Source organism: Squalius cephalus (genome assembly GCF_949319135.1).
Source record: "Squalius cephalus genome assembly, chromosome: 20".
Taxonomy (NCBI): domain Eukaryota; kingdom Metazoa; phylum Chordata; class Actinopteri; order Cypriniformes; family Leuciscidae; genus Squalius; species Squalius cephalus.
In genome coordinates this window covers 7,830,703-7,845,815 of record NC_137141.1, presented here as the reverse complement: position 1 = coordinate 7,845,815, position 15,113 = coordinate 7,830,703, and the positions used below count along the sequence as shown (strand labels likewise).

At 37.8% G+C, this 15,113-nt stretch overlaps 1 protein-coding gene across 4 annotated transcripts in view; it reads left to right on the top strand.

Annotated features, from left to right (window-relative positions):
• tiam2a (TIAM Rac1 associated GEF 2a) overlaps nucleotides 1–15,113 on the top strand; it is a 108,335-nt gene that overhangs the window by 22,088 nt on the left and 71,134 nt on the right. For 3 of the 4 annotated variants that reach the window (XM_079852418.1, XM_079852417.1, XM_079852415.1), the window contains exons 2-3: nucleotides 10,717–10,778; nucleotides 11,488–12,595. In XM_079852418.1, the coding sequence (XP_079708544.1) occupies nucleotides 11,495–12,595 (1,101 nt within the window). In that variant the 5' untranslated portion in view covers nucleotides 10,717–10,778; nucleotides 11,488–11,494. Of the gene's footprint in view, nucleotides 1–2,776; nucleotides 2,919–10,716; nucleotides 10,779–11,487; nucleotides 12,596–15,113 lie in introns of those variants that run through there. The other variant, XM_079852416.1, reaches the window with a different exon arrangement.

The following is a 15,113-nucleotide window of genomic DNA, read 5'->3' as shown; positions in this document are numbered from 1 at the left end:
ACGTCACACACTAGGATGCGCGCGCGCCCTCAGATCACTTGGACGTGGCTGTGTATAAGAGGTAAAAACGATATAAATACTGTTCGTTTTCTCACACAAACCGCTCGTTTCGTGTCTTAGGCCATCAATGTGTACTTACGATGGGGAATTGTTTAATTTGGACGATGGGGAATTGTTTTAATTTGGACTCTGTGCATGCTCTTTGAGACAGTGACCACAGACCTGCATTAAATGACTGACAGACAAGAACGGTTTGACCTAAAAATATCAAAATTGAAACTACTGCGGAAAAAAAGACACCTACATCTTGGATGCCCTTGAGGTAAGCTAAAACATACCAAAATTTAATTTCAAAGTGAACTATCCCTTTAAATATATTTAATATGCAATGAAAGAGTAAGAAAAGCTGCCTTATAGCTTCAGCTGCGAGCTTTCTCTGAATAAAGCCGCAGAAATAGGCATATGTACAGTTGGCTAATCAGAGTAATCAGGTCTGTATAAAAAGTGTTTGTGTTTGAGACTGGCACACTTGGCATTGCTCGAGGATCTGGCGAGAGCACGTCTGCAGAGAGCGACAAAAGGCTGTAAAGGAAAGGAATGTATGGAGATGTTTGGGCATATTTTATAAAAATGACTAACTTCCTGCATGCGGCCGCTCATTTAGAATACTTTAAATTCACTAATGTTAGAACAAGGTTAAGAAAAAATTCATGTGCGTACGCATGCGTTGTGAATTAGGTTGACATTTTTCGTGAGAAGTTCTCCTGTGTGTACAAATACAAAATAATCCATGCAATTATTAATTAATCAATGAGACCCTGTTTGTTTCTATAGTTACTGTTTTTCTTCACCTGTTGCTCCTTGAGTTACCTCATTACTCCCTGGCTGTGTCCGAAATCGCCCCCTATACCATTAAATAGGGCACTGTTTGAGAAGACAGCCATTTGTAGTGGTGTCCGAAACCACAGTGAACATTATTGAGTGCACTCATTCAATACCATAATGCACCGCGATAACAAGTGTAAAACTGATGTACGCTCAACGGCTAGAGAATACCCATAATGCACTGTGAGGGTCGTGCTGAGTGAATTCTCTCGTCTTGCCAGAAGATGGCGTTCATAGCTATAGAAATACATGCATAGATACCTCATTGGCGGCTGCTTCTATGGGCCACTATATGTAAGCTGTCCGCCATACTGGAACGGTCAAAGCCAGTCCGTAGCCTAAATCGTATGTATTCATTTCACACAGCTTTTTGTTTTTGTCCTCTGTTTTGTTGACAGACCACCGACTGTGTGCTTATGTACAGTATGTTTCGCCCATTACCATTAAAGACGGTCAGGATGGCTGGAGTCTAGACCATTTGTTCCATTTAAGGTTACATATACTGATAAGATTCATTGGTCTATGAAGCTTGTGCAAACTAATGCGAAATAGGCAGTGAAACCCGTCTCATACAGCACTACAGAAAACTACTCGTGAGTTCTTGCTCTCTTTAATGTTGGCTAGTGCACTTTTGATTATGCCAACAGATGGTGTTAATGAGCTTTGTGCGCAGCCCAGTAAAGGCCAAAATCTGAGAATTATTCTGAGTGTAATTAGCAGGATCATGCCTTTAGTGAATATGTATGACCTTGTGTCCCTAATCCCCACAAAGACATTTCCCATTTCAAAGGCACCAGCTCCTTTAAACAATTTATAATGGAGACTCTCATTGTCACCCTGATCCTTTTTACTCATTCTGCTCTTTTGTTGTTGAGCTAATCACCAGTAACTGCATGAAATCCTTCATCCTGCATGAAAGCATCATCTTCTAATTAGGATCATCCACTGAATGCTTATCTTTATAAAAATAGTAGATTGTAGAGGCTCTACAGAAAAGTAGATGATTACATCTTATCTGCAATAGAAGTGAGAAAAGTAATTTCTGTCCTGTGCATGCTTTTCAATAAAAATTCTTACTGAGCTTGCCATTACGCTATAATTTTGAATCGAAATACAAGTCGAAGGAGTTTGCACACTCTGAATATGGAGCTGTCAAATCGATTAACCGCATATAACATAATAGTTTGTTTACATAATATATATATATATATATATATATATATATATATATATATATATATATTGTTATTTTTATATATATTATATATGTGTGTGTATATATGTCAAACATATGTCTCTCTCTCTCTCTCTCTCTCTCTCTCTCTCTCTCTCTCTCTCTCTATATATATAAACAATAAACAATATATCTACAATAAAGAATCACATTATGGCAGAAATTGGTGTCAAACTTGTCTAATAAGCTGTGATTCTGTTTTATGAATTAGCCAGTTTGAATGAACTTTTTGTTTGATTGAAACTGAGAAAGAATGTTTGTTTTTTATGGAGCATGGTGGAATTGAGCGCTGCCAGGAAAATACAACATTCTTTGTACTTGTTTATAAGGGTATATCTAGAAAAAAAAAATATGTAGACTTGTCAGTGCCATCCAACCTCACTGTAATCAAATTTTGGGATTTTGTTCCCCATAGAGTTGAAAGTGAATCCATTTTCAACCCCTCCTCTTTTTCCCATCCATTTCCCCCATTTCTCTGACTGCCCTCCCTGCCGTCCCGCCTCTCAATGTGGGGGTGATGGTGCTATGCAGGGTCAGATAACACTGTGGACACATTCGGTTAGCGTTAACCCTCCATGGGAAACTGCGGGGGTTCAGCTTCTGTCCTCTGCTTTGAGTAAAGAACAACAGAGATGTAACTTCAGGTGGATTTCTTAAGGAGTTTATGCTATATCAAAGAAACAAGAAGCACTGGCTTGACAGACATCAGATTTTCCCCTCACGCCGTAGCAGTGCTGTCCGGAGCAGGAGTCACTCTCCGTCTGGGAAGGAGTTTCCACGTGTGCACATGTGCTTTTGTGTGAGTCATTTTGTCTCTTAAGTGTGTGTCTTTCTATGAGAGCTGATGTTGAGATCAGACAGACTGGATTCATCTTCCTTTTCAAAGCATTGTAGATTAAAGCTTTTTCCCAAAGGTAAGGGAAAGGTGTTTTTGTCTGTGTTTTTCATCCTTGCCTTTGTTGCCTCTAACTGGATTAAGAACAGAAAAAAAAGAAGAAAAAAACAGGCTGCAGGTGTAGGTTTAGTGCTGTTCACTTTAGCTTATTGCTGTCTGAATCATTGACTGTTCATTGAAACTTAATTTGCCTTCAGTTCTTTTTAAACTGAAGACTCCTGCTCAGGACAGGTCTGTGATTTACTGAACTGTAGTCAGTCAGTGTGTTGCTCAGATTGATTTGTCTACAGTACGTCAGAAAGATTTAGGAGATGGGTGGACTGGTGATGATTCCAAAGACTGTCAATATTTCTGTTATGATGTTGAAATATTCTATCAGTTGACATTTGACAGGGATGTCTTGAGTACAGAGACATAAACATGTGACTCCTTTTCATGTTTCACTTCATGTAGTTTTCGCTTCCCTTTTTTAATTTTCTTTTTAATATTTATCTTTCATTTAGTCTTCCATTTATTGCAGATAATTGACATGAGCAATTAAAGTCAGATATGCAAGTGCTGTACCAAAGTGACTGTCTGATAACGATGGATGTGTTTCGATACGCAGTTCGTTCAACTTCTCTGATCTTTCTGAAAGCTCGTAGAGTGGTGAACCTGTATATATGATCTATTACTCCTAAGGGTGTAACGATTCACACGTTTTCTCCATGCATTGATCCCAAATTCTGCCAATGCAAATGCATCGATCTTGAAACATGGATTATTTGAATCGTGACTCATTTGTTTCAGTCAAGAATAATAGTTTGTCTTTTTCCTTTTCTTACTATGAGACACATTAGAAGAAGCATTTACATAATACTATGAATGCAATAAACAAAATAGAATGGAATCATTAATCATAATCATATCGAATGAAATCAGTCTCATTGTGAATTTGATCAAATCATTCCTTAATTAATATGACTAAAACAGAATATGACTCCCAACTAGGGCTGCACGATTAATTGCAATTTGCTTACCGATTTGGCTTAGTGCGATGATGAAAGCACAAAGGCTGCGATTACAGTTGTAGTCAGAATTAATGGCCCCCCTGGTAAATTTGATCAAAGATCGCTGTAAAAATAAATCGGCATTGTTTATCCTTTTGATCTTTTATTCAAAAAATTCGCAAAAATCAAACCTTTCATTGAAGTAAAAGAATTGAAAGTGGGGGGAAAATCGCATTATGAAATAAATATTTTTCTCCAAAACATGTTGGCCAGAATTATTGGCACAGCTTAATTTTTTATAAGTAAAATATCTGAAGTTTATTCCCATTAATATTTACATTTGTTAGCACACCAGGGTGACTAGGAACACGAACTTGTCTAGCTGTGACTTCTTGTTTCACAGGAGTATAAATATGAGGAGTATAAATATGATCAAAGCTGGAGAATTTCAAATATTAGTTGAGTCTTGGGGTCAGAAAGCCTAAAAAAAAGAATATATATTCAAACAACCCCCTCCACATATAGTTTGGGAGGGTTTCAAGAAAAATCCTCCTCACTCCTTCAAAAATAAACTCCAGCATATTCAGTCGTCAGACACGACTGGAACTTCAAAAGTGACCGGATTCTATGGTCAGATAAAACTAAACAACAACAACAAACTTTTTGGCAGCAAACGCCCTAAATGGTTTTGGTGCAAACAGGTATAAAAAGTACCCATGCCCACGGTTAAATATACAGATGGATCTTTGTTGTGGGCCAATTTTTTTGCTGGAGGTCCTGGACATCTTGTTCATTATGGATTCTAGCAAATACCTCTAACAGATACAAAATCAAAACCTGACTGCCTCTGCTAGAAATCTTATAATGGGCTGTGGTTGGATCTTCCATCAGGACAACGGTATGAAACAAACATCAAAATCAACTCAAAATTGTGTCACTGAGCACAAAATGAAACTTCTGCCATGACCGTCCCAGTCCCCTAAACTGAACCCTATAGAAAATGAGTGGGGTGAACTGAAGAGAAGAAGCACCAACATGAATCTGGGAATCTGAAGGATCTGGAGAGATTCTGTATGGAGGAATGGTCTCTGATCTCTTGTCAGTTGTTCTCCAAACTCATCAGGCTAATATATTGGGAAAAGGAGGTTGCAAAAAGTATTTAATAAAAGTTTAACAAATTTAACAAAAATAATGACTTTGCCTCTTCATGATGACTCACTTAATTTAGTCCTAATTTGTAAGTCGCTTTGGATAAAAGCGTCTGCTAAATGACTAAAATGTAAATGTAAAAATTATGGTCAACATGTTTTGGAAGAAAACATTTATTTCATAATGTGATTTACCCCCCACTTTCAATTCTTTTACTCCAATGAAAGGTTAAATTTTAGCAACTTTTTAAAAAAAAATTGATTTATTTTTAGAGCCATCTTTGATAATATTTACCAGGGATGCCAATAATTCTGACCACCACTGTATTTTTTATGCACAGCTTCTCAGTGACGTACAGCTCTGTAAACGCTGCTCCATCTGAAAACACTCTGAAAGTTATAAGAGTCACTTATAACGTGCATTTAAAAAAGCAACACGTGTCACACATCTTTCCAAACATGAGAAGCATTTATGAACTTCTTGTCCAACAAAAGACATCATTTAATAACTTGTTTTTACCCCAAACTCACTTCATAATGTCAGTTGGGTGTGTGAAAACATCCTTTTATGAGCTGATGTGGCTTCTTACACAGAAAAAGGCACACAACATTATTATGTCATAGTATTCTATACAGTGATAAAGGCTATGTCGATTAGCACTGAACTATACTGAGAAATACCCGAGAAGGCTTAAAGAATAACCAGATATGGTTGTAGTCGTGTGTTTATTAGTCATGTTTAATCAAAGCGTTTCAGTCTTCTGTTTATTCAGCAACAGTATGATGCCCATAGGGATTTCATAGTTTATTGTACTTCTGCGAGGCATATTTGGGGTTTCTGCGCAAGAGCGCCCTCTGGCTTTCAGATGGAGCAGCATTTACTACTGATCACAGAGCCGTGCTTCACTGACAAGCATTAAAAAAATGCAGCCTTTGCCAAATCGCGTGCGGTTTGACTTCGGTTCATCATGCAGCCCAACTCCCAACCCACCCGTTTTGCCCCTCTAAGGACAAAAGTGAAATGCTATGCCTATATCTAAACACTGTTCTCAGCTGCTGCTGTCAGATCTCGGGACGGTAACATGATGAGGGAGAAAGTGATCTGGGGGCTGCATGTCTAATAATAAAGAGTTATCTTATGTAACAGCAGGACATAAGAGAACTATGACAGAGAAAGTGTTGGAGGCTCCTTTGCTTCTGTTATGTTCTGCACGCTAGTTATGTGCCTTTTGCATGGCAGCGCTTTTTGTGTCAACTTGACATTAGAGATTATTCCATCAACTGTGTGTTCAAAGTTGTGTGATTTCTCACATGAACCCATTTTCATGTAAAGTTCTTTAAATGCCTTCTTAACTTTTTTCACATTTTTCATTATTCAAGTCAAGTCATCCTCATTTATATAGCGCTTTTAACAATGTAGATTGTTTCAAAGCAGCTTTACAGAGACAAACGTATAATTTAGGGTAACAGAGATTGTTTTGGCTTTATAGCGGTTCTTTAATAATGTTATTTTCCAGCTAAAGTTAGTTTTGATTGATTTGCTTCCGTCGCAACGATCATTTGTTATTAAATTAGGGGCCGCTAAGACGACACCATTCTCTCTACACAGACTTTAAACGTGAACCTGTGATAAACACTGATGGCGTTCACATGCACATTAAGAATTGGTTCTATAGTTATGTGCGTTTGAATATATGTGCGCAGGTTTGGAATTCCCTACAGACCAAGCCTAAACAAAGTACTGGTCTTTCCTTATTAATTTGGTACAGACTTTTATTTTATTTTGTCACTTTGGGGTAGGTACGCGAAACGAATTTTCCGGCAACGCTTTATCTGTAGAGTGGTAAAGGGATCCTCCATAGGGAGAGACTAGTTGGCACTTCAGCACTGCGTTGACATCGGGTCCAGGCGAAGGTCCTTCGTCAGATCTGGATACGGCCTGGATCCGGCAGGCTGCAGCAAAACCTCGGGATAAACAAAGACACAAAAATTAGCATAGATGCCATTCTTCTTATGATGTAACGAGTACATCAGGATTTATGGGAAGTGTTCCCGGTTCCAGCTGACCTAATCTATGCAGCCTAACATTGAATTATAGAAGTCTATAATGTATTATGTGAATGCTTGGTCAAAGAGATGTGTCTTTAGTCTAGCTTTGAACTGACAGAGTGTGTCTGCTTCCCGGGCAACGGTAGGAAGACTGTTCCAAAGTTTTGGTGCTAAATAGGAAAAGGATCTACCGCCAGCAGTCGATTTTGATATTCTAGGTATTATTAACTGGCCAGAATTTTAAGATCGCAATAGATGTGAAGGACTATAATGCGTTAAGAGCTCGCTCAAGTACTGCGGAGCTAAACCATTTAGTGCTTTGTAAGTAATCAGCAATATTTTAAAATGTATGCGATGTTTAATAGGCAGCCAATGCAGTGTTGACAGAACTGGGCTAATATGGTCATACTTCCTGGTTCTGGTAAGAACTCGAGCTGCTGCGTTTTGGACCAGCTGTAATTTGTTTAAGCGTGCAGGGCAACCACCCAGTAGAGCATTACAATAATCTAGCCTTGAGGTCATGAACGCATAAACTAATTGTTCCGCATTTGTCACTGAGAGCATATGACGTAATTTAGATATATTTTTAAGATGGAAGAATGCGGTTTTACAGATACTAGACACGTGACTTTCAAATGAAAGATTGGTATCAAAGAGCACACCCAGGTTCCTAACCGACGACGAAGACTTAACAGAGCAGCCATCAAGTGTTAGACGGTATTCTAGGTTATTACGTGAGGAAGTTTTTTGTCCAATAATTAGAATCTCTGTTTTTTCAGAATTTAGAAGTAGGAAATTACGAGTCATCCAATTTTTTATATCAGCTATGCATTCCGTTAATTTTGTGAATTGGTAGGTTTCGTTTGGTTTTGAAGAAATATACAGCTGAGTATCATCGGCATAACAGTGAAAACTAATGCCATGTATAAAATAACATTGTATATTTTAGCTTATGTGCAAAATGATACCGCAGTGTGATTGTCTTTAGTACCCCCTTGAGCAACAACACCACCAACCTTTTCTGGTAATGGGGGATCAGTCCTGTCTAGGAAGAGCATTGGAGAAATTTTGGCCCATTTCTCCATTCAACAGTTCTTCCACTTAGTGACTTTTGTTGGGTTTCCAAGATTTCTGTGTGTGTTTGTGTGAACAGCTATCTTTAGATCTTTCCACAACACTTCTATTGGGTTACACTCATGTCTAGCCATGCTAAAACATTTTTTGTGCTTTAAACATGGTAGACCTTATATGTTTAGGGCCATTGTCTTGCTGCAGTGTCAGTGTTTTATGTGTCAGTTCCCAGACTGACAGCTTTATATTGCCCTGTACACTTTTTCAGTTTAACAGTTGGGATTAGGTTCCTATTATTGTACGCAGTATGTGGTTTTCTCCAAATGTAACACTTCTTATTTAAAACCAAGAAGTTCTCTGGACCCATGAGACCACAGGACATTCTTCTTACAGTCCTCGGCCTCATCCACATGTTCCTTGGCAAACTTTAGACGGGCAGCAAAGTTCTTTTTAGAGTGGTTTCTTCTTGCAATCCTGCCATATACTGTAAAATGTGTTTTGTTGACTTCCTAAAAGACTGAGAAAAACTTCACAAATGAAAACAAAGTTTTGTTGTAGTTAATTGTATTATCTTCACAATGTTTAGGTTAAACTGAAATGCTTTCACAACTTTCTACAACCTCTGCATTATTGTCTTGAGTTACATGTATTCATCTGTGTGTTACATTCATTAGTGAATGTTATATCATGACTTCTACGTTCAATCATTAGCTTTGATTCGTCAGTGAATAAATTGAACAAACAGAAAACAGACTACCGTTCAAAAGTATGGGGTAGGTAAGATTTTCTAATGTGTTTGAAAGAAGTCTCTTATGCCCTGCATGACTGCATTTATTTGATCAAAAACACAGTAAAAGATTTATTTGGAAATTATGAAAATTATTTGGTGATTAAGAAACATTTCTTATTATCACAGTTTAAAACGGCTGTGCTGCTTAATATTTTTGTGGAAACCTAATGTTTTTTGTTTTTTTTGGATTCTTTGATAAATAAAGTAAAAAAATAATAGTAATTGAAATCGATTTTTTTGTAACTGTGACCTTTGGTCAGTATAATGGGTCCTTGAAAAAAAAAACAGAGGTTAAATAAAATGAACTACTGTAACCCCAGGTTAAATACAATTAACTACTGTAACCCCTAGCTCTCTCTGGAATTTTCTATAGTGATCTCTGAAATTCACTTTATTCCTGATCTCTCCTTCCGCTAAAGCTAATGAGGATTTAACCTCTCTTAATAATGGTTACGACATCTCTTGGCTTGTATACATGTGTTCTTAGAAACGTGTTTTCTTAAATGGATCATTCACCCAAAAATGAAAAATCTATTATCATTTACTCACCCTTATGTTGTCTTAAACCAGAATGACGTTATTTTTTTTCTGTGCAGCATAAAAATTATTTTGAGATTTTAGTTTTTTTGTCTATACAGTTGAAGTCAATGATCACCATAACCGTTTGGTTACCAGCATTCTTCAAATATCTTATTTTGTGTTCTGCTGAAGGGTGAAAGTCATACATGTTTGGAACAACAAGAGAATGAGGAAATGACAGAATTTTAATTTTTGGGTGAAATATCCCTTTAATTTTTAGGACAGACTAAGAGAGAGGGGGTAGGCCTACACTCTAAAAAAACCTTCTTTTTTTCTCGCAACCCAGCGCTGGGTGTTTGAATGGGCTTAAAATACCCCACAGATATTTTTATATAGCATGTTAAAATTGTCACTTTTTGAGGGTGAGCAAAAAGGCACAGTTTTTGTGTCTGTCCCTTTAAATGCAAATGAGCTGCTGCTCCCGGCACAGAGGGCGGAGCTTCAACAGATTGTGTCCTTTTACCTTACACAGATATGCATATATAAAACCCTGCGTCAGAGGATGTATTGTTTCAACTTTTAGTAAGATTTGACCCATCCACTAACCCAGTGGCTGGGTAACACAAAAACTACCCAACAGGCTCAACCCAACATTTGGACAGAAACTCTTTTTTTGTTAGAGTGTAGGGATGTGTAGCCTGTGTTAGTGTGGTCCTGTGGATAGTAGGACTACTGAGAACATGTTCTGACCACAGCTTTATTTGGTATCTATCTCAAAGCTTTTTTAGCTGTGTAGTCAAAAAAAGGTTGCTGTAAATAGTAAATGAAGTCAACTTTTTTTTTTCTTCAAAACCAAAACCGTTACCAACTGCCAGGGCAAAATGTGGACAGCTCAGGGAGAAAAAGCTTAAAGAGGATGTGAAAATGCCAGTAAGTCTTCAGATGTAATTAGTCTTATCCTGTTAGTCAAAGGTTTTCCAGGGTTACATATTGAATTTTAACATGTCAACCACATTTCCTGAGATGGTAGAAATGGTGGACCATTCCATTTGATATTTTTGTTGTACTGTGAACATTTTTCACCTTTTAAAACTAATGCATTCTAAGACCAGTATGTTATTTTTTCTTCCCCACAGATAACCAAGGACAGAATGGTGATTGTGCAGACATCAAGGCCATAAGAGGCCTAACTGCCTTGGTAAGTCATACTACGGCATATCACTGCCAATACCATGGATTGCTTACTTTACTGGAACATCTCAGTAACTTGTTGCAGACTTTTATATCACTTAAAATTCACAAACAAACACTATGGGCCAGATTTACTAAACGGCAAATTAGCGTAAGAGCGCGATTCCAAAACAGCGCTGATGGGAGTGGAAAGTTCTGTGCGTGATCTACTGATGATTCACAAATTAAAGAACACAGACACAGTCATATCATTTCCATAATGACCAACGCAATCTACCAGGTAGCGTCTGTTTTAAGACGTGCTTTTTTTGGGCGCTAAATAATGGCGCAAACACCTGTAAATTGACGAGCGCACACCTTAGTAAATCACCTTGCATGATTCATTTAAATACTCTCCTCCCATAAATTTTGCACCTGAAAGGGAAACTCCTACAAATGCATATGCAATAAGGTCAGCCGCAAAAATAACTGTATCTACGCCTTTTCAGCGCTAATTTTTCAATGCGTGTCTTTAGTAGATCCTGACAGTAGTTTTTTAATGACAAAAGAGGGTTTGCGCTGGTGTAAGCTGTTAGTAAATCTGGCCCTAGAACTAAATCAGAATCTCAAAACACACAGCATTCATAATCCATAATAATTTAAAATATCCATAATAATATTTAAAAGACTTAGCATAGCTTTGTGTTACTGACAGAATCTTTCTCTTGTTCTTCTAGATCCAGGATGGGAAACTCTGAGAGCCAGTATAGCATCCAGGGCTCTAGAAACAATAGCTTCATCATCCCTGGTAGACAGAAACCCTACTCATTCAAGGTCCACTCTGCCAAAGAAGACGCTTTATCACCTCTTGGCTTTTGGAGTGCTGGTTCAGGATTTTCTGCATTGAAGTCCAGAAATGTAGATTGTGGTTCCTCCCCGTCGAAGAGCAGCCGCACCTTTATGTCCCGCCATTATGATTACATCACACATAAACTAAAGAGTGGTGCAAATAGTCAGTGGAATGGGGTTTCAGAGGACTTGTTGCCTGATGGCTGCTTGACATTGCCTTCTGAAAATGGCTGCTTGTATGGCGGCCACAAGGAGAAGAAAAAACCCTGTAATAATTATGCTATTAACACAATGAAGATGCTTGAGAAAAGTCCCAGGTTTGAGGATATTGAGGACCAGAGCAGCCCCAGGGTTGTTATCAAGAAAGATGGTAGTGTACGAGTAGAATTTAACAGCAGTTCAAAGAGTGCCCTTACTTTGGATGATTGCGCTGGACCAGTTCAGCTCCTCAAGTTTTCCCCTAAATTAGAGTCCAGTTCTCGCTTATCTGGTGTATGTCCCTCATTAGACGCCCATCTTGGAGCTGCTCAGGCTGTTTCCAGCTTCAAGAGCAGTAAAGGTAGCTCTCTGAGCTCAGATGGCTCCTTGTACGACTTGCCCTGGGGGACCAGTGTCGAACTTAACGATTCAGACAGTGCATCCCCTAACAGCCAAAGACAAATCATTTCATCAAACGTGGGTTTTTTGGATGAGCCGTTGGCTGCCAATACTGCAACCATCCTCTACAGGGATCCCAGAATTGCTGCCACCTTCTCTACGGTTAAGGATTTGCAGTTTTCAAATGACAGCCATTTAAAGCACAGATCCTCCTATGTGTCTGGGATGGAGGAACACTGTTCGGAAGGAGGCCCAGAGGAAGAGCAATATTCCTCCTTCACCTTACCTTGTCGTAAACCTAAGCCTTTTCTAGACAATAATGGAAAGAAAGTGTCCATCAGAAACAGATTTAGGCGCATCAGTGACTGGACCGGAAGTTTGACCAGGAAAAAATTTCAGGTAAGGACAATCCTTTGGATGGCTGTTTCCATTTTACTTTAAACATGCTAATTTTTTACCTCGTAGGGCTGTTTTGTGAATATGTCTTTGTTTTAGTTTTATTTAGTAAAGTGAGTGATGTAATAAGATTTAAATCCAATGCCAGCCTCAGTCTGCATTTCCGAGTTAATGCAAACAAACTATTGCTCACTCTCGGGATTAGGGGTTGCGTCTCTCCTTAATTTTTTTTGTTGTTGGCTAGGTGAACATCTCAAATAAGATTGTTTGTATTACAGCTCCTCAAAAAGCTGCACAGTTTCAGGAATCATTCATGTCACGTCTTTCACATCAACACAAACGTCAAAAGCGGCCATTGTAAATCAGCAAGACCACAAGTGCACATGAAGCAGTGGCGAAGACACATAAATAATTATAATACACATCTTATTACACTTTAACTTTATTAATTTAGTTCAAAGAATAATTAAATGCAAGTTTCCATGGTCAATCGCAGACGGTTATCCCTATAGGTGCACGCTTGTCAAAATGAAATGTTAAATATAATTCATCAGTTTCTGTGTCCCGTCCCCACAATGTTATCGTTATGACGCAAGGTTGTAAAACTTGTAATAGTAGGAATTGCGTGAAAATGGTGAAGCCAATATCAATCAGTTAATACTTTAAAAAGCCTAAATTAGATATCTCAATTGTATAGCTGCAAGAAACCAAGTCTAGCAATGAATCCGGGTGATTCCTTTAAACTTTAAACTTCCTTCAAAATTCCTGCAAACTTAATTATAATGAGATCATCTCCGATTTTAAGTTCTGTCGTCTCAGACTAATATTGTAGGAGGACCAGTAAAGGTACAAAGATTCTCTCAATGTTTATAGTTACACAGGTCTAAACATTTTTTAATATAATGTTATACTGACAAACTTGATAGAAAATAGTAAGAGTCATTTTATTGCCTAAAAAATATAGCCTAATTAGTAAGTCATGGCAACATGTGTTTTTACATTACTTTAACTCATAAAATAATTTAAGCAATTTCTTTCTTTTATAAGTTATACGAGATTCAACTTGATTTTTTAGTTTTAATAAAGTTTAGGTTGAAATGATTTGGACAGCCAATTTGATTATACTTAATTTAAAGCAGCAACAGAAAGTTTTTTTAAGTTGAAATAAATGAAACATTTTTACAGTGTAGGTTTTATAGGTTGTTGATTTTTGCTGTTTTGAAACTTGAAACTTTTTGGTAATTTGGAGTGCAGTTTTCATACTCTAGCCTACGCTTTGCCCACCGTGTTTTAGAGCCCTGCATTTCAGCCCGAGCCCGACGGGCCCCGACTTTTTTACGCCCCTAGGGCCGGGCTTCGGGCCAATTTTCACGTCATAGTTAAAATGCGGGCCGGGCCTCGGGCCTTTTTTGGGTTATCCTGCTTTTTATATTTTTAGACATTAATTAAAAAAAAAATATGAGAAGTTGACGTTGACGATAGAAAAACAAACATAGAAAGAAATTTCGTAACCTCATAACTTATGGCGTTATTTTCCTGTCAAATGTCGAGAGCGCATTATTGTAGCGTGAAAGTAGGCTACATTAATATAATGCGCGAGCGCGAATCTCTCTGCTCGCACACGGAATATAATGTGCCGAGCGCGAATCTCTCTGCTCGCGCGCGGGAACTGGACGTGCCCTGCACTTAAAACGTGTTTTAAATACTGGCCATTATAGCCATCAGCTAATCTTAAAATTACATTGACATATGACTGACATGACAGTCTGTCTCACGCACGCACACAGAAGGTTTCCCGTCAGCGCGACCCACGATTCACCTCATGTGCAAATAATGGAGAATATTAAGAGAAAAATCGCGTGCGTGAGAAAAATTCGTGATAGAAGAAAGGAGGACTGGGTTAAAACCTTCCACTGTGGATGCTTAGCTATTCTTTTTCTCCACGATGCTCTGTTAGAGACTGTTCTAACTTTTCGTTTGATTGGACTTTATTTTCGTTTAACTGTTGGAAACCTCTGATGTTTTTCGTTTGATTGGACTTTGTTTTCGTTTAACTGTTGGAAACCACTGGAAAAAAATAATGGCCATGTTCTGTGGTGCATTTTTGAGGTAAGATAATCTGCAAGTTTGTTTTTAATTTATTTAATTTAATTTGTTTATAGGCTATTGCTCATTTCGTTTGCAAGCGCTGTTGCGAGCAGCCTGAGCCTGCCTCAGTATTTCAAAAAAAAAAAAAAAAAATTGACTCACTGTGGTTTAATAAATAAACATTTATTAAACTAACTGTCTGTGTGATATGCTTGAAGTTTTTTATATCTATTGATTTTATTGTAGACAAGTAAAGTATTATAGCATTGATTTGAGAGGCTCAATTGATCAAACATGTTTTACTCGCTGTCGGCTGGGTTTGCTTGGTCGTCATTTAAAAAAAAAAATGCTCCAAACATTTGTCTAAATTAACCTAATAAAGAAATGAAAAGAAACATTAATTTACATAACTAACAAAGAAACATAACTAACA